Below are 27,946 nucleotides of genomic sequence, written 5' to 3' on the forward strand. Positions count from 1 at the left end.
GCACCTTCATTCCCAAGATTCTGTGCTTTAGTAACATGTAAGCTCAGTGTGAATGAGCCATGCCTCTCTATCACAGTAGCTGCTTCTGATGCCTGGCCTGGCAAAATTTTGATTGCATTACGCTTGGTGAGGTTAGGGAATAGAGCAGAGTTCAGCTCAGTTGTCAGCTGCCTGTATAATTAGTGGCATAATTAAAGGCCTCCATTATGTTCACGCTCACGGGAGGCCGAGCAGAGCTGTGGCTTTGAGGCTTGATTCGCTATTCATTCCCTTCGGGGACCTGTGTGACACTTGAAAGCTGAATGAAGAAGAGGACAGTCGTCACCTGATTGTCTCTGTTAGTGCTCCTGTGGGCTCTGTGTAGCGTCGTCCCTATAATGGATGGTGAGTAGGATCGATTTCCTACACTCGAGGGAAGCCTCTCTGCCCCGTTCGATCAAAGAAGTAGTCCAAGATTATGGATGAATATGACGCAGGTAATACAAAGGTTCTTAAATTATGATAACAGTGGGAATACAGAAAATGGATCGGATGCAATGGTGCTGTTAAATCATTCAGTGTCATTCCACCTGCTGATACTATGCATGAAAACAAGGCCCTTGGTACTATACTGTGGCTACACTGCCCCCTTCTGTTCGTATATTTGAACTACAATTTAAAAAAAGAAAGACCTGTAACACAGAACAGTAGTATTGTCTGCATGTAAGCAAATCAATGACAAATTAAGACATCCATTGAAAGGGCAAACTTTAACAATTTACTAAATAATAAACATTTTGTATGACATAAAAGTATTTAAATGAATCTCTGTATTACTTAAACAAAAGTTCAGTCACGTTGTTCAACAATATTACATAGTCATCTTTTCCTCCAAATGTTTAAAAGTGTTAATAAGATCATGTTAATGATAAATTATATGTAAAGCTCCTCTGCAAACACATTTATCAAGTGCTTCCCAGGTAAAGATTAAAATAGTGAAAACACAAGTAGTATATTGTAAGAGCTGGGGAAATAAAACTGATTAGAGACGGATGTGAATTAGGCGACCCAACATGTTTCAGTGAAACGGTCCTCCTGTTAAAGTCAACTTTGAAGAGTGACTCCAAAGAAGGTTTGTTCATCTACGTCAGATATGAGCAGATTTGATCTTCAAAGTGCAAACAGTAGACCACATTTTTGAAAAGTTCCATTTTAGTTTGTGTACCAATCATTTTCTAAATCACACCTGTATAAGCTGCAGCTTTGGACTGTGTTTGTTTTCCAAATTAGTTTATGCCAAGTAGCTGCTGTTTTGTATCCTTTAAAAGAAAACTCTGATTAAAGGTGAGCACAGAGTTACTTAACCTTTTCAGGGGGTAAAACGGTTTTCTTTTGTTATCCTCTGAACATACATAGTTCCTCACTAAGGTTTACTTAAAGTGGACATTAACTTGAAGTTGCATGTGAACACTATAACTGAGCTAGTAACCATGGTTCAGACACAAGAAGAAGAAATCTTGTGTTAGTTCTTTGGACGAGCGAGGCAGCTCATTTTTCACAGCGCTTCAACACTCCACCTCTGCTCTGTCCTCAGTTCGCTGCCTGGGTGGACGCGGTGGTTTTCGTCTTCAGCCTGGAGGATGAGATCAGCTTCCAGACGGTCTACAATTACTTCGTGCGCCTATCCAACTACAGGAACACAGCTGAGGTCCCCATGGTCCTCGTTGGAACACAAGGTGCTGCCCTGCATCTGATACATTTGTCAGGATTATTGCTTCCCCAATTGTGGAACTACAAACTATACTACCACACACACAAATGACTATGTGTTCTTACATCGTCTTTACTCTTAGAGGATGTGATAAAGGATACGTATTGCAAAGCTAATAATCAACATGTCCGACTGTAATTGACTGTATTGTCATCTTTGTCCATGTATCTAAAACCTGATATACAGAAGACTATTTTTAGATGCAAAATACCCCAGTGTTCAAGAGCTATAAAAAAAAGCTCATTATGTAGCCACACAGTCACACTGGGTGACGTCTATCATCGCTCAATAAGGAGATTATATTGAGTCACTCCTGTTTATACTTTCTTGCTGCCCGAAGTAATTGACATCTGGTTAGTTGTAATTTAATATGCAGCTGAAAATAAGCCTGTATTACACACAGCCTGTGTTATTATCTTTATGTAAAAACACAGATTTCCACCATCCCGATCACTCAAGTGAACTGTTTGAATTATATTTTGTCTTATTCTGTTGTTTCAGATGCAATCAGCGCCGCAAACCCCAGAGTGATAGACGACTCACGGGCCAGAAAGCTGTCAAACGACCTGAAGCGGTGCACATATTATGAGACCTGCTCCACCTATGGCCTGAATGTGGAGAGAGTCTTCCAGGACGGTGAGAAAGCCGTCAAAAAAAAACACGTTAAATCAGATGACGCTGGCTGGAAATAGAAGTTGTAGCTTGAACCTGATGGAGTTCAGGTTCAGAGAGTCACTTGATAGAACAAAAATATAGTTTGAGGTCAGAACAATGAGGTAATTCATTTCAATTTCAATTCAATGTGTCGCAACTATGAAAACTTTGGCCAACAATTTTGCTATTTTGCTTGTCACTTTAACTACAAGTAGATTTGTTTTTGTATAAAATAATTCATAGCACCAAGGGGTGATAGAAAAGTTCTTTATGATATTGATTGGGGATTGGTAGCAACATTCATAAACGCCTTGGCATCATGACTCATTTTCAGAGTTAGTGTGTACAAATTCAATCCTTTATAATGTGTGCCAAGCAGCTTGGGTTTGTCGTATACTTTGTCATTAACTCATATTAAAGACCTTCAACAGGCATTTCAATTAAATCCAAAAATATTGTCAAATGCAAAAATCATTATAAAGTTAAATGATGATGTAAGATTTATTACAATGTTGAGATGTTATCCAGAGAGCACCTGATATTCAGTTGTGTAGGAATGGTGACACACCGTCTTAATGTCTCTTAAAAGTATCTCCAAGTTTTTCCCTCATCCGTAAAATGTCGTAGAGAAACAAGGCGGCTTCATCCCTGGCACATTATCCCCTCAGGCTGCAGCTCCTTTGAAGGCTTGTCATCCCTTCACCAAACATCTGAATATGTAACACACCGCTCTCTTTGCATTTCATTGACTTAATGCACAGGCACGTTGTCTCTCCCCCTCCTCCTTGTCTTAATTGCTTCCTGAAGCCCAATGTGAAATAATTGAACGAGATGAAGGAGTGTTTGCTGTCCACAGAAGTTGCCCCGTATCACTCTCTTTCTCTCTCTATTTGCTATGCTGCAGCAGTTAGCCGGGCGTTATGGTCCCAGCTGTCATCACAACTTCAAATCATCTCTCTTTCCCTCAGTGCTAATTCACATCACGCATTCATGAACATCACCTTCCCTCCCTTCTTCACACAGTCCCCCACTCCAGTGTGCCAGGAATTAGATGACAGGTTGCACCCATTGCATGGCAAATCAGGTTGTTCAGAGGGTGACAATAGTCTCATTTGGCTTCCATCACTCTAAAGAGAACAATGAATAACAAAAAAAAAAAAAAAAGCAAGTATTATCTTGTATGATTACTTTTCTTGGAAACAGAGGAAGCTCTCCCCCCCCCAGGAGATATGTATAATCCACCTTGCAGTTTGTTGTTTATTACCTGACTGGAAAAACAAACAGCCCGAGGTTGTTGTGATAATGTCCTCATATACCTGGAATTAGCTTTATTTTCTGCGCTGTGCTTTGTAGGATTAACTCAGTGTTTGTGTTTGATTTAAGAAGAAACAATAGAAAAACGTTTATTCTTTGTGTGTTTTCAACCAATTTACGAGGATTTTATTGATCTGCACTCAAACTGTGTTGACATCTAAACCTACAGAATTACTAGCACTTTGGATGTCAATAACAGCACTGAATTTAGGAAGAAATCATCATGTTTGAAACGTTTATTTTGCTCTCATAGCTACAAATAATGTAGGGAATTCAGGCTGATTGAAAACCTTAAGCCCTCCCAACTGAGCGTTTTCTATGCTGGCATGCTGTAGCATAAGATATGGCTGATACCAGACTATTCTTCTTCATTAGTCTTGCTGACTGCTGATGCAAATTGATGGGCAAAATATTGTTGATGGACATGACAAAGAATCAACTGACCTAATGTAGGCAGCTTTTAACTTGGATACTGGATTTTCAGAGACGGATAAGCTTCTGGTTGCTGATAACGTTTTACTCTTTAGAAGTTGTTGTTTGGTAAATCTACCCCAAACTAGCAGATGTTTGTTTATTAATCATATAGCCTGAATGTAGCTGATACAAGTATTTTAAACCCACCTCTGTTGCTCATCAAAGCGGTGTGTGTCTCATAATGGAGCAGCTCAAGCACATGTATGATTCATTGTTTGGTTATCAAGTCCCCTAAAGCTGTCTTAATACCAGAAAAAATAATATTTTTAAGGCTTTTGATGGCTTCATTGACACAGTGAATACAGTCAGAATCAGGGATGACAGAGTGGGGAATGACGTGTGACAAATGGCCATGGGTGGGAGTTCTGTAGCCTTTGCACAAAGGACACTCAATTGAACCACTTACCTGAGCTGCTGCCCTGTCTGAACTCTTTTTGAAGAATATGAAAGGCTTTTTAAACTATCTGTTACTCCCCCACCCCCTTCTCTCTCTCTCCAGTTGCCCAGAAGGTTGTGGCCATGAGGAAAAAGCAGCAGCTCTCAATTGGTCCATGCAAATCTCTCCCTAACTCTCCCAGCCACTCCTCAGTCCCCGCTGCATCTATACCCTCCGTTCATATTAACCAGGTAAGATCCAAACCATAGAAGATAATGTTTTGATGTTGTGTGGGTATAAAGAAGTCTTCAACATGCTCCGTTTACATCATTCTTCTGATAATCATATCTACTGTTATCAGTGTGGGAGAAACAATAACATTGCCCTCAATATAAAAACCCTGTCCTTAATTTACCTGCTTGTTTATTGTTTTATTCCCTCTCCTTCTCTGTCTCTCTTCCTCTCTTCCTACCTCTTCCTCCTTTGTCTCTCCTGATTCGGTTGCTCTCAATCGCTCACTCTCCAGGCGGCAAATGGTGGGGGTGCGTTCAGCGACTACTCCTCCTCTGTTCCCTCCACCCCCAGCATAAGTCAGAGGGAGATGCGCATTGAGACCATCGCTGCCTCGAACACGCCCACGCCCATCCGCAAACAGTCAAAGCGCCGCTCCAACATTTTCACAGTAAGTATGCGACAGCTGATGCAAAGCAACACCCACTCACATTACTAGAAGGCTACGTTGCCAGGCATACTTTGTCCACCAGAGGGAGACAGGTAGCTCGAAGTGCATCACAACCAACTCTCCTGCCTCCCATGCAGGCAAAGGAAGCGTCTTGTTCACACAGCACAATGGGCAAAGGAGAAAAGACTAAATTAAATTTATGTAAGATCCCCGAAATCCTTCAAAAAAATAAATCTTTAAAGCAAATATCAAATAAGCACTGTGGAAAAAAAAAACAACTTTCTAAATGTCCGTTTTCTTTTCTAATTGGACACATGGATTAAGTTTCTCATCTCACCCACAACAAACTAGGCCCTTTGTACTGTCTAAATCTTTGACCTCCATCCCCCCACCCCTCTTATTTTCACTAGATCCTTTCTTTGCAGTGATTTCCCTTTTTGGGAGAGACGGCAGCAACAAACCGCCAATGCCACCCCTCCTGCCCTGCCCTGCCCTGCCCTGCCCTGCCTGACCAAGCTAAACTAAAAGTCCGTGCCAGCCAATGCCCCGTTTACACGCTGCTAATATCACATGCCCTCCCCCTCCAACAACACCCCAGCTCCAGATAGAAGAGCTCATCAAGCTTCTAACCATCTCGCTGAGTCTAAATAACTCCCCAAGTCCTCAATCTGCTTACTGCTACTCCGGGCCAAAATCTGACCTTGACCATCAAGATTCACTACCAGAATCCCTTGACCCCTGTCTGCCTGCTCTCTATCCCCCATGTCCTGTCGTATTTTCTCTAACCAATAGCATATGTGTGCACTAACCACTCTAATTTCCTTAGCTGTCCTAAGCTTGTCTTTTTTACTTGTAGCCTCTGCCCTCTTCTTCTACCCAGCCTGCTCCCCCCTTCCCTCCTTTCTCCTGTCTCCTCCTACACCAGCCTTCTTCTCTGCTGCTAAGACTCTCCTAATCTCGCTGAGCCAGACCTCTGCCTCCTCTGGCTTAGAGAGGTCTGTAGAAGTTCTACCAAAAATGGGTTTGTTATTACTCAAACTAGGGAACTATTTTTATGTAGGGCCCTGGTTATGACCTCTTTAAAAAAAGGTCAACATGTGTTTCAAACTTACATCAAACTGAACGGCTGAGGCAGCTTTTTCAGAGCTTTTCTAATATTTCTGCAGAACTTTGTAAACTTTATGAGACCGATATCAGGCTCTGTGAGATTATCCCCTCCTGCTGAACCTTCCTGCCCCTCTTTCCTCTTTCCTACCTCAGACCCTTATCCTACCTCCTCTCATCTCTCTCTCTCTAACTAACTCCATCTCTAACGCTATCTATCTACCCCTCCGACCCCTCCTTTATCTCTCCTACTTTCTTCACTCTGTTACCCCAGCTGCTGTGGAAGCCGCAGCCTTTGTGGCCTCCGAGCAGTACAGGCTGTGTGCTAGCTCCCCTTGTTGTCTCCCTTCCCCCCTGCTAGGTAGTGACTAACCATGTCCACCAGAGAAATGAGCCTCTCCCCGTCCGCGTCATGGAGATGCCGAAGCACGCCACCTACCCGGTTTGGGTGCCGGAGTGGCAAGCCGAGCGGGAGTTTCAGCTCATGACCTTCTGAGGAGCAGCAAGCCCAGGGTGGGAGGAGGGAGGGTGAGGGAGGAGAGGAGGAGGAGGAGGAGGAGAAGGAGAAGGAGAAGGAAAGAAGGCAGCAAAGGAGGAGGAAAGTAATCGGGGGCATTGTCGACATTTCTTCAGTGACACTTGAAGAGTGCGATGGGCTCAGGAGAGGAAGACTCGCAGTGCCGACCTTTTTTTGCCATTTCACTGACCCACAGAAAGAGAAAATATTTCATCGACACGCCAATATCGAGGATGTCCCTTTCCTAGCTTTTTCCATTTTCAAAAATAAATCGGTGTTAGTTCTCTTTAAGCCCTGCTCCTCATTCAGAGACAGCAGGCAACCATTCAGCAAGCCTGCCATATTTTCTAGCTACAGATCTGTAAGTAGTTCACTTTACGTTTCATTTTGGAAGATTTAAGAGACGAACTCATTAAAAGACAAAATGCCTTAATGTCATTAGTTGACAAGCTTTGACAGACTCTCTTTAGTCATCACACACAAGTTATTTTGTTGTTATATTATTAAGGAGAAAAGTCCAGAAATCCAACATACAATTAATCGGTTGTAAAACTAAAGTTTGTCACATTTGTGGCACTGGCATTGGGACTCTTTAAATTGAAAACATGTCCTTTGCAATGGGCAGTTTACTGAGTTGACAGTGTTTTAGTTCTGATTCATTGTGTCAAATTGAATCTGATAGCAAAGACAGAAGACCATGATGATATTAAAAAACCCTTTCAAAGAGGTGACTCACTTTTGATGAGATATTGTTTCTTTTTAAGTAAGCTCAAATCAAAGCTTTACTCCAGAGGATCTTATCACTCTCCATCTGTTCACCGCCCTCACAAATCTATTTCACCAACCACAACCATTTCAAGTCGGTTTTCATCCTCGGCCACTAGGTGTCAGCACAGTACACATTATTCTTTCCTAGTGCTTCCATGGTCAATAACTCTAAACAATCTGTTTTGTAGTCTGTCTGTGGGTTCCTGACGTCTTCAGGCTTGTCCGTCCCTTTTTGTGTTCAAAAGCACACTGTTGAGGAGTTTAGATGAATAATGCGGCATTTTTTATACTTAATTCTATCCCACTCAGACACTCCTTCATCTTCATTAAAGACATTGTTTTTTTATGTCTTGCCATTTGGTGTTTCCATATCACGTTTTTAGTCCCTTGACATGATGCTGGAGCGTATGAAAACGTATGAAACAAAACATTACCAAAAAAAAAAAAAAAGATAAACAAAGGAAAAAAAATAACCATTTGACACTGTTTTTCAATATTTGCAGATTTGTGCTTCTGTTTCCAACCTTTCTTCAACAAAAAGGGCTTTCCACATCCTTCCGAATTAGAAGAGCATGATGGTTTAAAAAAAGAAAAAAAGAGTCCCCCTGCTTTACCAATCCTGATAGAGAAGAGATTATTTAGTGAGGATTTACAGCTTGTTGCTTCTGCTTTCCCCTCTATGCTTCCTTGCGTTGAGGGTAATGCATAGAACTGGCACTAAATGGAAACCGTAGGACTTTGCGTGTAACGCAGCCTAAAGACGAGTTCATTTGAGTGTGCGAGCGCACTCAAACTAGACTGTCAAATATCACCAAGTGAGACAGACCGTAGGGACTCTTCTGGAAATGCCCCGTCCATCCCTTGCCCCCCCCCCCCCCACTCTACCCTACTCCACCCCTGCCCCCCAAACTCCCATTCAGACATCCTATACAGAAACACGCTGTACAGTCGAGTTACTCTTGGAACTGTTATCCAGCCACCCCAAAGGACACAAAAAAACTTTCCTTACATGACATCACACTGCCTTTTGCCATAAATGAGGACTCAAGGACTAGAGGTGCCAAGTTGTTTTTTTTGTTCTTCCTTTTAGATTTTTCCTACATTCATTTGGTCCGCTTATATTTGACTCCTTTTTTTCCCGCCAGGGAGTATTGAAGAGTTGAATGAATTTAAATTGTGGTTTAAATGTATTATCACAGAGGTATTTTAGAGCAGAGTTAATTAGTTGGGGTTATTATTTTATGAAGGCCTTCATAAAAACCAGGGTAGTCAGGGTGTTGAGATTACAGAGGTATTTCACTGAAGGATGCCAACAAATGAAACTGGGTTGCACCGACTTGTATGAATGTAGTTAAACTAAACGTTTGTTTCCCTTTTATTTATTATATGTTATTTATTTTTGCACATTTTAATTTATTTTAATTCATTTATTTATTTTCCTTTCTCTCAGTTTAGGTTTGGTACAGAGATTATGAAATCTTGCATAATCGCTTTTCTATCATGAACGGATTGACAAACTATAGACTGCTGTATATCTTGTATTGTATTTTATTTACATTGGTACTCTATACAAAGTACATACATATAAGGAGTATATGAAATAATGCCTTTATTGTCCATCCTATATTTTGTGGGAACTGCAATGTTTGGCTCAATCTGTTGAATATTTTGAAGTGAATTTGTGACTTGCTTTGTATGGTGTCTGTATAGAAGCTAAACAAGTCATCATTAAAAAAATAAAATGTTGGAAAAAATTTGAAGGCCAGAGTTGGTTTACTTGAACTCAGACTCTACCTCTCCTCCTCATTGGTGACTGGACATTTCTCATGTTCTGAGTGAGACCATACACACTCATGTCTGTCCTTGCCTGTACCTCATCTTTATTTGTTTTGGGGTGGGAATGTTGTTAATTTAAGGTTTGATTCACATTTAAGGTTTTGTTTTACCCTCTAACATGTTTTCCCCCCATAAACAGGAATGACCAGAAACATGAAAAGTGTTTGTGTTCCTGCTTTTTTTCACTGAAATTGTTTGGTATATGAAAATTAATTTCATGTTTCACCAGGTTTTGCAGGTTTTGCAGGTTTTGCAGGTTGGAGGAAGATCTTTTTCTTAAGTCTCCTGTAAAATAACCATTTTTCCCTTCTTTCCCTCTAACCATGTATGCACTTTAACGTACTTATAATGCAATCAAAGCCCTTATCAGTGATGCTATGCTAAAGGCTGAAGCTACACTGGTATACTAGCTGTTGGTCTGCAGGTCAACTTAAGGGCCTGCTCTGGGTCTCAAACAGAGGAACAGGATCCCCCAAAGGGTTTCAGGGCTGAGTCATGACTCAATGTGTGGTTGTCCTTTGGTCTCCTCTGTGTTGAGATGTGTCTAGTGTGGTCTTGGTTTGGTCTCTTTTTTTACAAAATTATTTTCTTTTTTAACTTGCACGTCGGTGTTACTGCTGTTTGTTACGCTGGTCTGCTTGTTTGTTAATTTCAAGCTTCTTTTGAGACTTTTTGTTTTGCAACGTCGAGTTTCTTCACAAATACTGCAAATGCTCAACAACACACAAACCCCCTCACCTCCACCTCTGACCCCCAGTCTCTACCTCTCTTTCCCTCACCCCCACACACCCCACCACACACACACACACACACACACAACTACACCCCAAAACTCCCCTCACACCCAACAGCTCCCTCTCTGCTTTGCCATCAGTGTGTCGCTGCAGTCACTGACTGATGTTCTTGTTTTCTTACAGTCACGGAAAGCCAGTGAGCAATCAAAGAGCGTTGACAGTAAAACAGACAGCATAGGCAGTGGAAGGGCCATACCTATCAAACAGGTAAGCTGTTTTTCTCATTCTTACCCTACATTCCTCATAGTTAGCAGGGTAAGTATGCTTCTCTCCTGTCAATAAATGTGCTGTTCTGTTTAACGTTTAAATAATGTGTTATAGTTTTAAGATGGATTGGCGATAGAGTCGTGTGTGATTTGGCTCATGTGTTACTGTAACCACTAGATGGCGACATAGGACAACATAACAAATGACCTCATTGCAGTACAAGTGAAGCTGAGTAGAGGTACAAGGGAGAAGAATGCTGGTGGTTTAGCTAAAATAGGATTTAGTAATAAAGCATAGATAATGCACTCCTATCAAATTTAACTTATATATGGGTTTTTATACTTTAGAAGTACGTTGAGCTCAATTTCATTAAGAAAAATCCCAATTTATTTCACAAGAGTAATCATAGAGCTAGTTTAAGGATGATTTAAAAAAAAAAAAAAAAGGAATATATATATTTATCAAATTACCTTACCTGAAAATGGGAACACTACTCAAACATTTCCATCAGTAACAAATGTCACTCAAGAACTCAAATCATTAAATTCAAAATTGCTATATTGTTAATTACGGTAATTTGTGTTACGTTAAGGATTGTCAGTAGATTTTGGAGATCTTTTTTTAATCTTGCATTTATATTGTTATAGCTCTAATTAAAAAACAAAACAAAAAAAAAAAACACTTGCTCCCTTTGGAAATGTTATCATCACGTGTGGGTGTTTTTTTTTTCATAAAAGTTTATTCATGCATATCCAGATTATCGATTTTGACATCTAAATTAGATTCACTTGAACTAAAAAAAGGATTTAACCTAGACGGTTTATTATCATAGTAGTTTTTACAGTTAAGTATATATTATTACGTTATTATATAAAATACTACACACCTTAATCAGAGTCCTTTCTTGCTAGAGAAGATGTTCAACATTTGAAAGAATTGTGCCTACAATTTTTTTAAATTCAGAGTTTCTTCTTTCATATATCTTCATGCATTGCTTTAAGCAGCAGAGCACTGAATTACACGTCTCAGATAGGATCATTTCTAAAGGTCCCGACTGTAACCGAAGGAGAAGTAATTGACACATTGGTTAGTAATCACTCGTGATTATACGAGGGCTTTTGAAAATGGGTCAGCATCCTTATATTATCCTCTTTACCTGTAAATCATAGAAGATAATGTCCCTTTTTTTAGAGTGATGAACCAGACCTTCTTATTCCCTTTGGAAAATTGCCAAGGCTTCAGTCCAGCTGAAATAATGACAGGGTGATGCTTCCAAGTCCCCTCGCTCAATCAGAAAATAACGCTTCAGGGAAACGGTTTAGCAGAGACAGTATTTGTCAGTCGACCAATCTGTCACTTTTAGTTTATGTTCATGTAGCAGTCGAAAAAAATGTTCATTTTATAATTAAACTAAAATGGTTCGATTGGTATTCGATGTCATTTAAATTCAAGTCATTCCTATTATTCCGATACAAGTTTCAATAATGTTTTTATTTGTGCTCAACACTATCCGGAAAAATCTTGAGAATACCAAAAAAGTAATTAAGCCATTTTAAATTTTGCGGTGGGCAATCAATGAACAGAAAATATCTCTTTCATGTCTGTAGAGCTCTCAGTTTTCATTCAGATCAGTGCGATTCCCTGCAGAAAAGGGCAGATCTGATGAGTGCAGGTGAGCAGGAGGTTGGGTTTTCACAGATTAGAAAGAATCCCCTCTGAGCAATCTTTACTGTAAACTCCCCCATTCCTATCCATTACACTCTGGGGAGCCCCTCCTCTGAAGTCAGGGGCCAGTTTCCCTGGGTATCATGGCAACTTTTGACAAGATACCCCCCCCCCCCCGGAGAGAGGGTTGGTTGGGATTTGGTGTGACTAGCTGATCTACAGGCCAGTCAAATGCACAATCAAGGAGATCAAAGTGTCAATGTGTGCTTAATTACCACTCCCCTCACCCCCTCCCCATAGCCAAATTACACAACCCCCCCTTCCTTCTGCAGACCCCCCCACTCCCATCTATAAAAATAGTGAGGATAACAATGCTGTCACTGCTGAGAAGCAGCCAACAGCTTCTCAGCAGTGACTGCATTCTTGCCCCATCATAGACCTCCCCCCAAACTCAACACACAGACACCAACACACACTTTTTTTTTCTCCTCCACGGTCCGTCACAAAGGGCTGGCCTATCAGTCAGCCGCAGTGGCGGGATGCAGCTTTTCTCCTGGTCGACTGACAAAAGAAGAGAGAGACACTATCTCCTCAGTGGAGATATCACAATTGTGTGGACACAGAGAGCGTGTCTGACCAGCGGCCTGTTTCCTTATGTCGCACAGGCTGAACATCTCTTTATATGTTTGTGTGTGTGTGTGTGTGTGCGTGGCAGTCTTAAAGGGCTCCACACATGCTGCATTTTGTCGTCAAACCATCACATAAAGAGGACAATCCAAAGCGGAAAACAGTTCGACAATTACAATAAATTATTTCATATGTTTACCAAGCCTCTAATTACTGATATTGAGATGATATGTCACGGCCATAATGATCAAATGATTAAAGAAAACAACAGAAAAATGAGTCTCCAGGTGTAAAGATGTGCACATTATTGTCAAAGTATTTTTATTGATCTGCTTCAAGGCTCTGATGAATATATGAATCTCGGCACTGATTGCGTGTATAGATTTATTTCTGCTTCAGTAAGGCCACGAGATGAGCAACATATTTGCTTGTAAAACATGCATTATAAAGTTGCCGGAGGCCCTGCGCCTGGGTCATTTACTTTGTATGATTGGGGAGCCATTTAAAAAGTGTTTACATTTCTTTTATTGACTAAATTGAGAGGAGTCTGAGCAGTCAGCAACTTATCGATTGAACACATTCTCTCTTTCATAAAAAGTCATTGAAAGTATCAATAGTTACAAAATAGTTAACCAAGGGATTCTGCTGTAAAACAATCACAATTGTACTTTGTTTAATTTCATAATTCAATTAGAGTTTAAGTTTGATCAGGTGCTTCCCATAAATTAAATTAAAGAGAATATATTATCATGTGTAGACAGATGTTTTACCTTTTGTTCTCCCTCTATGGGTGAATTTTTATGACTAATTAATTAAATTAATTGTTTGTAAAAATGTATTGCCCAAATTAATTTGTGATCATCAGCAATACGCAAAACAACCTTGATGCTCATGTGTTTAAATAGGGGACCTTTGAATCACTTTGTTTCATTTTAAGCGGTAATAGGAGTAATAGAATACTCTGTAACTTTATTCTGTTAAAAAGTTATTACAGGTAGATATATTCATTAGATACCAAGAAAATCAAAATGTTTAGCCCCAGCATGCACTACTCGCCCCTCTCCAGATGAAACAGGGCTCGGATTAGGATGATTGTCGGCAAACAGCCTGGTGCCCGGGTCACCGAGGGTCAACTCTTCCTGATGTGTTAATCAGGATTAAAGCCTGCAGGATGGGCCTGGCTAGCAAAAATACTATCCCTTTGACACCCCCCCCCCCCCCTTTCAGCTCACACACACAGACACTCACACAGGCCCTGGCTGTAAAAGCACAAACATTGCCCCGTCTTAATCCCCTAATTAAGCGGGCCCCTCCTCACTATTTAACCCCAGAGAGCCTCCTGGCCCTTGCACTCAGCAGCGTTTGGTCACCTCCAGCAGAGGAACTGCATTGTTTACCAGTGGATTTATTCAGCAGATAAGGAAACCATCTGAAGCCTTAAAAGGCCCCCGGAAGATAAAGTAGAAGAAAATAAGAGCGGAGTGGACTTTGAAGAGAGGAGATCACACTCCCTAATCCCCAGATTGAGAGGTCTTCCAGAGTTCAGCATGTTATGTGAATGAATGCAGGGTGGAGGTCTGGCAAATTGGATTGTCTCTTTCTCTCTGAAGAGTCTCTGTGACAGAGGAACTTGGCCAAATTTCCAAGGTTCAAATTTCACAGTAGAAAAACTAACATATCAAAGAAACAGATAACAAATCAGAAAACAAATAATATTTAAAAATGGAGGTTTAAGGGGATTAAATTGCACATAACGACTTCCATGTTGGTTCTTAATTGTCTCCTGAAATTATCATTGTTTGTTTTATTACTCACCGCAAAGTAAATGCTCATTGTAGCTGCCGAAACAAATCTGTAATAACAATAATAACACTGTTTTATGGTAGTTAACATCCATTATGGCTCATATCCTCCACCATGCTGCTCTGAGAGGAGCAGATGCTCACCGTGATGTCTTGTCTCTTACAGGGAATCCTTCTGAAGCGGAGTGGCAAATCCCTCAACAAGGAGTGGAAAAAGAAATATGTCACACTGTGTGATAATGGCGTCCTTACTTACCACCCCAGTTTACATGTAAGTCAAAATCCCCCCCCCCCCCCCCCCCCTCCCCCTTTTTATTTCCGCTCCCATTTATTTTCCAATCGTCTTTATGTGTTTGTTACACTACTGTTTGTACTTGAGGGTGCTACTGGAGGTTTTAATGCAGGACGTATTCAACCACTGAGCACATTTCACTTGATGCGATTACATTCACCACCACTGCTGCTGCAGCAAACTGGATTACAACCATATAGGCTCAAGATTTCTACAGAGACATATAGCTGTATATAATAGCTAACCCTTGGCTTTGAGCTTAGTATTAAGAAACAGGGCGTCCTAGTGGTCATCGCTGCTCCCCCTGCGGTGCACATCATCGATGCCGGCTAATGGAGACATGGCTGCGCTGCTGCGTGCCTGCCGCGCCTAGACTCCACGCTGGCTTGTATTTATAACGGTTCTCACTGCATGGCAGCAGAGCCTGACCAGCCTCCTACATCCATCTTTGTCAGAATCCCGCTGTGCCGCTAATACCTCTTAAACACTCGGCTGGCTGGCAGCAGACAGCTCAGGAGCCCTGTGCCACTGTCAGAAATGCCCGTCTCTCCCGGAAAAAATTCCTCCCATCACTCTCTGATTATCTCAGCCACCCTGTTTGAGATTGTAAGGCAATCGCGTTGGTCAAAAAAGAAAGATTTCAGCAGCATGTTGTCTCTAAGTTTGAGCAGAAGCCCACCGGTTAGATATGAACCTTGTGTGTGTGTGTGTGTGTGTGTGTGTGTGTGTGTGTGTGTGTGTGTGTGGCCGTGTTGCACTGACAGTGTGTTAGTAGTTTAATTTACAAGCGGTTATTAGCAGAGCAGTGCTGTGCTACAGTGATGTATGTAATTGACTGAATAGGCTATCTCTTGATCATTACAGCTATTACAGGTCATCGGGGCAATCTATGAATCTATGAATCTGTTGACTTACAGGGAGAGGTGAAATAAGGGAGACAGTTGCATTAGCGCGGGAACAGCTCGAGCTCATTTTGAGCAGCGGAGCAGAGAAGGAGTAAGAAAGGGAAAACAGGGGGTGAGAGTGAGATTGAGGGAGGCAGAAAGAAGGAGGGAGGCAGAAAGAGGGGAACCTTTAATTTCGCAGTCAGCCAAGCCATCCACACAATCACCTTCTGTTAATTCTATCTGCTACATCAATTAAATTGTTTGTAGAAACTAATTGAATGTGGCTTAATCACACATCTTAATAGCTTTGCACGCTTCGATCTGGCTGTTAATTCCAGCAATAAAATGAAATGAGAGCGCTCACTGGGTAATTAGTGAGGAGGCTTGGGAAAGAAATGAGTGCTTTATGACACGGTAATAAAGCAGAGGAGCCGGTGGGGGGACGGCAAAGGCCGAGCTCGCCTCTATCTGGGTCTTTTTCTGCTGAGTCCAATGATTTTCACCTTGGCTTCCCACATTTGGGCAGTAGTCGTTTTAAACCAAATCAAATGCCCAAATTGAAAGTGAAAGAGACTGTTTGCATTCATTAAGCCTCACTTGTCGCTATTAGGAGAGACGGTGTGGGCACAGGTGATGTATAATGAATTTACAATCATTTCTTCGCTATCGTACGCCCCTAGTGGACGGTCTGAGATGAGTTATGACTAATGGGGACGGAAATTGAATGTCTTTAAATTAGTTTTTCCTTCATAATTCCTGGATTCTTGTTGGTCCGCTGTGCATAATCACTGCTCGGGGTTAAAGGAAATATTCAGACAAATACTTGAACAGACTGCAGACCAACCGCAACCATTTTTATGTTCTTTCTTTTTTTTTTATAGGACTACATGCAAAATGTGCATGGGAAAGAGATCGACCTTCTGAGGACAACTGTCAAGATTCCCGGAAAGCGACCACCTAGAGCGGTAGCTACTGTCGCCCCCACTGCTAGTCCAAAAACGAATGGGCTGACCAAGGACCGCAGCACCTTGCAACTGGGCATAGGAAACACAGGTAAGATTACCTGCCCTCTTCATAAGTTTGCAGACCTGAGATAGACATTTAATGTGTTGAGCTAAATGCGCTAGCGAAGACATTCATTCATGGAGTTATGAAAAATGTAACTTTGAAAAACTAAGATTGATGTACTGTTTTGATCGGAATATATGATTTATTTAGATATTTCTTTTAAATCAAGGTAGGTCTAGTTGGTGTGCTCTTACATAAACCTAAAATGTTTGTGGAAAGGAACACACATTGAAAACATTCAATCATATTTAAACTCTTTTCTGGTGATTTATCCAGCTCATAAAGATGTAATACTAAACAAAATATTTTGTTCAGATATATGAAAACAAAGGATTGTGTACCAATAGGAAATAATGAACATGTGTGTAAACAGGCAGGACTTCATTTAATTTAATTTCATTAGTGCGGGTGTAAAATATACAAAATATAATCATTTCTGGGGACCTGTGAAGAGGATGTCTGTGTCACTTTGAAAAAACCTTTTCCATCCTGCGGTCATCACCTCCTCCTCATCCTGTCGCTCTGTAGTACTCGCTGTGCACAAAGCCTCTCCATTTTTTAACTGTAGTTGTAATAAATACCACATAATAATGATAACCAGATTCTCTTATGTCAGTAAATTTATGGATGATGGACATGGAGAGCAAAGAGGGATTGATCATATTTCACGTATCCCCCAAAAGAGGAAACAAATTACAGGTATGATATGTAATGGTTACTCAATGAGTCTTTCATTACTGTACTCATTTTCTACGTCCTCAATTTGTGATTAATCACACAAATGAGTCCCAACAGGTTAATTATCTACTTACGGTATGTTTGTTTCATGCAAATTAACCTCCTTATAGTATACACAATGATGACTTAATGAGTGTCTATGAGAAAATCTATTAATTCTCTAAATTACGAAGCAGGGAATTAGAAGCGATGTATAAACATTATGCCAATATTTAAAGGGGGGAAGTGAAAAAGGTTTATTTTTGTTGCCACTGTGACACTGACCTAGTTATTTGTCACTCTTTGGTAGTTGGAGGGTCACAACAACAACAAAAACACTTTTGGTCCCGAGCTCAGAGCGAGGGTTTCTCAACCTTTCAAGTTTTAAAAATAGAGCTCTTCTCCCAACGAGCTGTGCCACCGGAGGCTGCAGAGAGTCTGGCATGCTTACAGAGGGGAAGCCAGTGATTGGATTTAGGGGTTAGGATTAAGAGTAATTAATTCTAATTAGCAAAGCTATCCCCAGAGGGAGGCGTGGTCCTTTCATTGGCTGTGAAATGGGCAGAGTGTTTCCACCACACGAGCTAAGGCTAACTGGCTGAGAGTGGGGTTCAGAGCCAAAGATGGGTCAGCAGGGACCATTAGCACTGTCCAGACAGGTTACTGGTAAACCTGGCCAAGGTGTTGCCACCGCTGAACAGGTTAATCAGTCAAAAGCAGGAAGATGTAGGAGTTTACAAAGCAGAGGACGTTGCATAGAGGGTTTTTTTTTTCTAAACTCCCAGACTTTTGACCTTGAGTGGTAGGTTAAGGGACATGTACAATGGCTAGACCATATTTAGGAAAACCAGCATCGAATAGTTTGTTTTCCCTCTTCGTTCTTTTTTCTAACCCAATTATGTGGTTTCCATGTGTCTGTTGGAAAAAAGACTCCTCAATGAAAAATTCCCAACATTTTCAGTTGCCATCCATTTGGGCCTCAAGGAACAATGTGAGAGAGATTTGCCTTAATCTCCACTTATGGAAAAGAAAGGTTATATTCACATCAGGTCTCTCTCTGGGTGGAGGACCCTCTTCTGATTATGTGATCGGGATTTTGATTTCATTAGACGTGCAATTGATGAAGGGAACAAAGGAGTAATTTTTCATTCATGGCGTCCAAATCACAAGCCTTGTCTGTGCCTGTGGTAATTCATTCATTCCTTAGATCTAAAGACCTTTATAATCACTGGGAGAAGAGGGATAGGGACGGAAAGGAGGAGGGGGCGGGGTGGATGAGGGGAGATGGGAAGATGAAGAGCAAAGGCTGAGGAGACAGAGAGTAAATGAGAGAACGCATGCGCCCACGAGTTTGCCGAGCGGCCAGGTTTAATTCCTTCTGCTGGGTGCTGAGCGGAACCGTTTTAAATATGATCCTCCGTGTTAACACACATCCTGCCGTGTCACCGGCGACAGATACATTGTATCAAAGTGTTAATGGGCCCAGTCACTTTGAATCAATCCTGTGGGGGAGAGCGATGCATGAGGAAGTGTTTAGCTCATTCCCCTGTTTGAACTGTAGCACAATTTGTCACCAGATTTAATCTAAAGCAGAGTAAAACCAGTACTCTCTGTTCAGAAATACCTGCCCTCAGCCAGCATGAAACCAACGGTGCACTTTTATACAGTTCTGTTCCCAGTTTTCTTGTCTAAGTATCCTCCCTACACACTGTAAATAACACCATCATTCAGAAGTGATGTAATATGTCTCATTAGAACCAGTTTATAATGGCTATTTTGCTATTTTGCACAAGTTTACTCTTGGCATTGTCTCTTGTACTCCTACCAAATTAGAAGCATTTTCCACTACTTCACCATCTTGTTGTTTAAATAATTCTTATAATAATTTCAGAATAATAATTATAATAATAATAATAATAATTTCTCTCTTTCTATGCCGCCTGACAACTGTATGAGTACAGCTTGGGCTACACATAAACTTTGTGTCGCTCTCTTTTTTTATCTGTGGAGACATTTACTTGGTGTTTTTCAAAATTTAATGTCAGAGTGTAACAGAGCAGCAGTTATGGGCTGGAAATGTCTAAACACATTCTGTGACATTGAGAAACAACATTTTTCAGGCCTACATGAAGACCTCAGAAGAAACAAGATATGGTCAAAAAATGAGATAGTGACCTAAAGAAGTAAATAAATACAGAGGTATAGCTTTACATAGACATTAATTAGATGTTGTTTCAGTGTATGCCCTTATTAAAAGTACAATATATCATGCACAGTCTTAATATGAGCGGTCTGTATGACTTGTGCGGGGCTTGACAGTGATGATAGTGGATTACACACAGCCACAGATGATGTTCTGCCCGGCCCACATTACCATGAATGCTTCATTATCCCACTACTTGTACATAATGGCAACAACTCCACGGAGGGGTCAGGCCTTGTCACGGCTCATCAACCCACTGACGGCCCCGGCCTAAAGAGAAATGGGAAGCAAGGCAGCGCTGCTCCCCGCTAATCCATCGCCTCTACTTAACACCCGAGCCCCAGATAGCCTGCAGAACACACGATATGGCTTTTGTTATCACTTTATACATAGTGAGGAAGAAATATCCATAATGGAACTTTGTTCTTCAAAGTTCTCGTTAATTTTAATAAAGACTTTAACAATACGATGCTTTGTTTTTAGAAGGATTCATGTTTTAATAAAAATATTTTCATCTAAATGAATTTGATATCAAGAGTAAGACTACTATTATTGCTATGGAATTGCTGCAGTCACTACTGAGACATAAACATGCTAATATTTTAGCTGATCAACATTGGACAAACACTTAATATATAATTTGTGTTTCAAAAGAAAATCATTATTGTTTGTCAAATCTTACATTTCTAAAACGTTCCCACGCAGAAAGATTAATATTCATCATATGTCTCTAAAAAGAAAAAAATAACTCAGAAAAGTGAAACATTCTCGTCTCTTATATTTCGTTTTGTAATTTAAATCAGTGATCATCAATTGTATTTTTATCAAATGAGGGTTAGATATATTCAGCAAATGTCAGGAAATGTTTAAAATCATGTTTCTGTTTTTTTTTTGTGTTTTTTTCTAAAGCTGACTGCCTTTATGAAAAGAATATTTTTGCACTTTAATGTTAACAACAGTGATCATGTACATCATGTGTTTTGAGTAATTGTAACTTTCATTCACTTGGAGCCATGCTAAATGTATCTTGAGTCTATCGGCCCCTGTTCCATATCAAATGGAATCATTAGGACATCAGTTTTCAGTTGTCAGGTCATCGTCAGTCCAGCGTAGAGCCTCTGCTGAAGCTGTAAAACACACTGGAGTCAGGCCTGGCTGCAGCCGCGGGTACAGTGCTCTTTTAATGCCACAAGCTGATTATTTCTCCACTGTAATTACATTATCCTCCCCTTTATGCAGGAGTGGTCTCTGGGGACTAATGGATACAGCCATGTATAATTCATTCATCATTAGCATCCAATTTGACAATTAGACCTGATTGTTGAATTTTAAATATCAATCCAAGTTGCAGTGTAGTTATCTAACAGTTTTTTTTCCCCTTACGTCTTTTTAAGACGTCCAAGAGTCAAACTTTGGAAATAGTGAGATGATGATAGATAAGGTGGAAATGTAGGAATTACCAAATAAGAATGAGGTGATTGAATATTTAGCTGTTTAGATTGGGCTTTGCTACACTCAAAACGACTACTTTTGTGTTTATAAAGAATTCATTTTCAAATATTCCTTCATTTCAATGTAGTAGATATTTTAAGTATCTTGTATTCGTCACTCTCTGTAAAACAAAGTTTTACATTTTCTTTTCAGCACCCCCATCTCCTCCTCCTCTTCCTCCTCCCACCTCCTCCTCTGCTCTGATTTCAGCATGCTAATTTAGTCGGTGCTCCTCAGCATGATTCCCTCGCTCTCTCTCCCCTTCTCGCTGCGATTCTGCTCCCTCCCCTCTGGGACCTGAAGATTAATATTCCTGGGCCCAACAAGATAATTACTGATACTAATTAGACATGATTATGTGAATTTGATACACTTATTACTCTAGATAATGAGTAGGACATATTATCCTAACAAGCACCCGTGCCGCTTAGTTTACTTTACACACGACCCACACTCTGTATTTTCTGTTATTGTCACCTCAATCAGAAAGTGATATTTATTTGTAATTATTGAATAAAAGGCCTTGATGTGAGATACCTGGAAGATGAGAAAGCGTTGATGACAGAATCAGAGATATGGCATGTTTTTAAAAACAATGCCTCTGTAAACATGACCTCTGCGAGTCGAAGCCATCTCTATTTGTCTAATTTAATCACATTGTTTTTATGATGTGCATAGAAAGCCTGTAAATGAGTTATTGTGTCAGCTTTCAGAGAATAATACATTTTAAATGAACTTTTCTGATGGAAAATGATTAGGCTATAGTGAAAAAAAAAAGAAAAGTTTTTAGGTCGTCAAAAATATTCCAAGTTGAAAAATGTCTTAAATTAAGTAAGAGGATTTTTTTTTAGAATAAACCTCAGCCAGATTTTGAAAAAAAATCTGAGACATATATTCAGGTGATGCATTTTAAAGATCCTCGGAATTCTTCGCTTGTCTTGAAGTGTATCGATGAGTTTTTCAGAGTAGTTAGGATATGTTGTAGCGACTGCTCGCGAACAGTTGGGAAGGACCCCACATGGCGCAGCCTAACCCATGAATTAGTAAAGAGTGCCAGGCGTCTGTGGCTCGCCTGATTGGAAGTTAGGGAGAGAACGCCTGCTGACGCCAGTGGAGATCGATGTGGCAGTCAGAGGGATGAGGCGAGATAATTAGCGTTCAGAGTGTATCTTGTTAATTAAGGGCTAATTAGAGGCAGAGGTGGAGGGAGATGGTTGTTGTTGTGTGTGTGTGTGTGTGTGTGAGAGACTGTCTGAAGGGGGGTGTTTGACAGAGGGATGTGCACAAATAAGGTAGCAGCAGCAGCAGCATTGCAGTGCTGCAGAAACTACCACAGCTCTAAACTCATTTACAACTTTATCACCTTTATTAAAGAATTGTTTTGATCTAAAGAAGACGAGCATGCCAGGTTAGGTTTAGTGAGGAAGCACAAGGATGCAGGATTCATTTTCTCATGTGTGTCGCTTGTTTTCCAGGTGCCCCTCACTCCAACAGCAGTTCCTCCCTCCAGACAGGCGGGTCTGTGTTTGGCAGCAGTAAAGATGGCATGCACCAACGCTCCTTCTCTGTGTCCAGCGCCGACCAGTGGAATGAAGCCATCAACACCAGTACAAGCAGCGGAGCCCGTAAGACCTTCACATTTACATTCCCTTAATCTTGTCCAAAGACCTCTGTATACATTAACAACTAAAATCAAATATCAGAACCGAGAAAGACAAGAGGGAATTAATGCAAAATAAAGGAATCTGATGCAGAGACGCGGTGTAATGGAAATGAATTTGCGTACGTTTTTCATACGACACACGGCTGAAGCCTCATTTTCATAATTAGGTGATCAGGGCTCTGATCGCTGTGACCTTTTTTGGCTGCTGCTCTTTGAGAGAAGCAGCACCTTGTTCACAGGAGAAGAACTTTCTGCTATATTGCATCCCTGCTTACTGCCTCCCTGTCACATTGCACCCTGTCACTGTACTTGAGTGAAGTAAGATAATATATTCACCATGCATGTCATCCCCCCCCCCCCCCCTCCCCCCAACCCCCCATTCTGTCTCTCTGTCTTTACCTTCCATCTTACTCTTAACCCCCCTCTCCTCCTCTGTTTTCCTCTCTTTTCTTCCGAAGAGGAAAATGAATGCTTTTTTGGGGGTACCATTCATCACCAGTTATTTCCCTCTCTTTGTGGTTGGCAGTAAAAAAGCACTTAAATGCACATCAACAGAATAACAGTCATTTCCATGCATGTTTGCACTCTGGTAGTTCTCATTAGCGCGGCGGCGGCTCCCCCCCTCCCCATGGGCTCCCAGGGGCCCCGGCAGTTTAAAGAGCGCACTTTACGAGCGCTGCTGGAGTCCAACTGCACGACCCTCGTGGTTCCGCAGACAAGACTGTCTCTCATTTGGAGCTGCCAAACGATCAATTCTGCCTGGACGCAGGCACTTCCATCACCCCCTACCCCCGTCTCCCATCAGCGGCATGCCCAAAGCAGAATTACTTAGATTCGTGGGGTCCTCAAATAAATGAGCATAAGTGTATGTTGTGTATGTGTGTGTTCTTGCTGATTCTTTTTTTTTTCTTTTTTGTTTGTATGTGATTTTTTTTTTTTTTTTTTTTTTTCAACGAATCATGTTTTCCTCTGTAGGAAAATGTATATGTGGGAGAAGAAAGGGATTCATAACGGATGTTTGTGAATGTGTGCGTTTGGCGGCCCGTTTGCACAGGACAGATTTTGATTCCTGAACATTTTGTTTGGAAAATAAGGAGGCCTAGAAGTTTCCATTTTCATGTTTGGTAAACTGAAAAGCCCTCTTATTTGATCATAGCTCATTAACCAGCATCCAGTCTTCAACTAAATCAGATCCACAATTTGCTCCATTATTCTATTTTCTTCAATTATTTTCATGCTACTCTTAAGGTAACCACAAATGAGCTTGAGTGAGGCAAATGAGCTGAAAATAATGGTAGACACATTGCATCAAATGATAGATATGTTGCACGTTTTCGGGAAAGGAGTTTCTCTGTAATCAGTGCATAGTCAGTGCAGACAGTTTTAAGTCTCGGAACATCTTTTGTGGATAAAAACAACTTCTCTGAACATCTTTATGTCTGTTTACAATTTTAAAAATCTGAGTTATCACATTAGAATATGTCGGCAGAGTGAAATGTGACTTGACTCTCCAAAAACACGAGCCTGATTGAAATGCGACACTCTTATCTTCCTACCTAATGTGCCTTCAATAATCAATAGAGGGTGTTCCTCAGTGAAGGGTGCTCATGTTTTGCCATTTGAATTGACTTGAACCAAGCCCAATCACTCCATTATCCTTGGTGAAGGTTGCAGGTTAACATAAAATGTGATTCTGAGATGCAAAAACAGTAGATTGATGATTCAGTAGTGAATGAATGCATCTTAGCCAGGTAACCATTTCCATATTATTTAAAGAATGTCCTCATTTGTAAACCTATTGAGCAAAGGCAGAAGCACAGATAGTAACGTCTCTTGAATATTGAGCGCAGATTTTTGATTAAATCCCGGCCCAATTTTTCTATTGCTTTGCTTGCATTCATAAGAACACTCATTCTTAATGCGCTGGGTGCTTGTTTAGATTCAGCTCTCCTTGGTACACCTCAATCTCTGAACCTGAATTAAAAGCAAGAGGCTCAAACAATGTGACCGGCTCGCTGATGACAAGAACTTAAGTCCTGCTCACAGTGTGAGTAATGTCATGTTCCCAAAGGCAAAAGATTACAGTAGATCAGTGTTCCCCCTCATTCACTATTTAAATCAGCGTTAACCTGTTGTTGGAGATTTGGGTCATTGCTCTCATGCTGAAACAAGTGATTGTAAGGTCAAATTCAATAGATTGATTATGATGTTCAACAGAAGGAGACAACAGAAAGAAACGTTTCCTGCATGATCCCAGCTGCTACATTTTGAGTAATTGCTGCTTTTCTTTTTCATAAATTTATTTTTTTGTTGGACTTGCAAGTCTGCAATTAGAAACATTGTTTCAGGCTCTGGGAAGCTTAAGCTTGACATTTTTTCGGGAAAAAAGGGTTCCTAAAATAATCTGAAGTTGATCCAAATTACAAACAGCTCATTCTACACCTATTCATATTTTGCTTATCCTCTCTATCCAAATCTGCATCCCTGTCCTCCTGATTACTTCTTAGTAGTCGTGACTTAGTTCGGCTAAGTTATTTCTCTCCTCTTAAGTTTGCGTATCAGGACGCATGTAGTTAATGCACAGATAGCCTTTTCCTGTGGCACTGTGTTTTACACCTTGGCCTCCCGATGTGAGGGTGATAGCATGTGGGGCGTTTGATTTCTACGCCAGGCCGTAATGAAGTTTGACATTTAGTTTGGAGAGAGCAGCAGAGCGCGATCAGGCCTTGATTAGTACGCTCTAATTGAGGATAATAAGGGGGAGGCGGTGATTGTTTCTAATTTTTGCCATTAATTGCAGCCGTTGGCTTTGATTGAGGACAGGCAGGGCTGCCATGTCAAGGGGCCTGGTGGAATCATAGTGCTCCTCACCCGGAGCCTCTTGAATAACAATGAAATGACTCCCCTCCTCTTCATCGCCCCCCCTCAGCCTCTCTCTCTATCTCTTCCTCTCTCTCACCCTTTTTTTCATTCTCATTCATTCTCAGTGTGACACTGGTAAAGGCAGGAAGCTGTTAGCAGCCCCTTCTTTGTCTCACCCATAGACTTCATCCTGAATCATGTTTAAACTGTCATCTCCTTGTAGAAGTGTAATATGCAGTAATCACAGGTTAGGCTCATACCTATTCAGCTGCCCAGGTGATGGTGGCTGAGTGGGAAAGAGACTCCTGATCCCCAGGGTGCTTCATGACCCAGCCTGGTTCTGATGGCTCTCATACAAACTAGCAGCTCTCTAATAACCACAGTGAACACAGAGTAAGTCCAATTCTGACTTGATCATTCTCTACTTAAGAAATATTGTCTTGTATAGTTTGGTCCTGAAAACCACAGAGAGTCAGGAGACTCTAAGTTATAAAACCATTAGGATCCAGGTGCTTTGATATTATTCCTCAGAGATGTGGACTGTAGTATTATCCATTTCCTGCTCCTATGCCGTCATGTTCCAGAATTCTTTAAGCCTAATTTGTGCACGATAAGGGAAGAGTACCTCCCAATATATGTTTCAGGTGCAGGAGGTGCACGATGAGCAGACCCAGGGTCATTTTCCACAACATTAAGGGCAGAAATTGATAATTAGAGGTGTTTATGACACGGTTGGGCCCCCGAGGGGCAGCCCTCCCCTTTAACCTCAAGCGACATTAAACAAATGCTGGCTGTCACGTCGGAGGCAGGTTGGAGCGCAAGTCTTCCCTCCGCCATACGGAGCCGTGCTGGCAGGACAGACGCTGGGATGGAGAGGGGGGAGGAATCAGAGGGAAGGGGGGGGGTGCACATGGAGGACCCCTGTGCCCCCAGCTGTCTGAGCCAGCTAATGACTCGTCTCAGGGGGGCTGTTGTAAGAGAGCAGGGAAATTGAAACAGACGCCTCGACTAGGGGCTGCTACATGTGTGGCTGCGTGCTGCCATTCAAAACACACCAGAGAGCCTAATGTGTGTAGGCTAGCACAAGCCCCAGTGTTGTGTTTATTAATAGGTAGTATTATTTTCCAAGTAGAACTTTGCTATTTATGCTAAAACCTCAAGATTACTTATCTTCTAGTTCTTAAATATTCACTTATCGTCTTGCAAATTAAACATGGCAGCAGTTCTTATTCATTTGTATTCATGACATTATTGTTTGTATACATCCCCCCTCATTAAGAGGAATCACTAAGTTGAGTGCAGAAACATTGTGTGTGTCTCAGGTGATGTCTCCTATATTTTGCCCACGCTCAAGCAAAGCATCCCCAGGCCCTCAGAGCTCCACTCTCCCCCCACGTTAGCATCTTCAATCCCCCGCTGAGCCCATCTTACTCCTCCAAGACAGCCCCATCTCCCTAAAGGTAATGACCGAATTAGGCCTAATGTTGTACACTGGCTAATGGCACAGTGCCGCACATTATAGTATGTGCAACTGGCAACGACAACAGCAATAATCCCTGAGCCCCCTTGTCCTCCTGCACTCCACCCCTGGGGCTGGGACGGTGCACAGGGAAATGAATGGAGTTTGCCACACTACAATGAGCTTTTGATGGGAGACAATGGAGGAGGCTGCCAGCACCACACAGGGTGGTAAGAGGAGAGCAATATGGGGCCCATCTACCGGCCCTCCCTCCCTGCTTCCCCCAGGCCCCTGGCCCCCGCTCCCAGATTCATAATGGCATCCGGAGGGGGAAAGAAGGGAAAGTGATGTCAAATGTCAGGAAATCAGAAAGATGGCAAGCTGACATCCCCCTCCTATCGTCCCATCCCTCCTATCCCTTTGCCCAACGGTAGCACAGGTTAATATCACATTTATAAAATCACTTACAAGAAACAAAGCCGGCTCTTAGCCCCCTGTCACTCTCAGACAGTCATATAGAGAGCTTTGCTGCAGGCTAACTTAGGTAACCATTTGTTCACTGATGGCCCCGTACCTGTCCTTCACTCTGTCTAAAAACAGAGCGACGCACTTACTTTTGGAGCACTCAAAGCCATTTCCAACTCTGACAAACACATTTTAAAGATGTGACAAGTCTACCTCTACTTTGCATGACGCTTCCGATGAAGACTACATCATTTGTTATTCATTGCTCA

General features: G+C 41.4%; 1 protein-coding gene across 6 annotated transcripts in view; it reads left to right on the top strand.

Moving 5' to 3' along the window:
* The window catches only part of agap3 (ArfGAP with GTPase domain, ankyrin repeat and PH domain 3), a 117,865-nt gene that overhangs the window by 62,048 nt on the left and 27,871 nt on the right, over positions 1-27,946 (top strand). For 3 of the 6 annotated variants that reach the window (XM_061044892.1, XM_061044893.1, XM_061044891.1), the window contains exons 5-12: positions 1,574-1,715; positions 2,252-2,386; positions 4,692-4,819; positions 5,095-5,250; positions 10,393-10,476; positions 14,737-14,841; positions 16,631-16,802; positions 22,704-22,853. In XM_061044892.1, the coding sequence (XP_060900875.1) occupies positions 1,574-1,715; positions 2,252-2,386; positions 4,692-4,819; positions 5,095-5,250; positions 10,393-10,476; positions 14,737-14,841; positions 16,631-16,802; positions 22,704-22,853 (1,072 nt within the window). Of the gene's footprint in view, positions 1-1,573; positions 1,716-2,251; positions 2,387-4,691; positions 4,820-5,094; positions 5,251-5,660; positions 8,113-10,392; positions 10,477-14,736; positions 14,842-16,630; positions 16,803-22,703; positions 22,854-27,946 lie in introns of those variants that run through there. The other 3 variants (XM_061044894.1, XM_061044895.1, XM_061044896.1) reach the window with 3 other exon arrangements.

Source organism: Labrus mixtus, chromosome 8 (assembly GCF_963584025.1).
Source record: "Labrus mixtus chromosome 8, fLabMix1.1, whole genome shotgun sequence".
NCBI classification, from domain to species: Eukaryota; Metazoa; Chordata; class Actinopteri; order Labriformes; family Labridae; genus Labrus; species Labrus mixtus.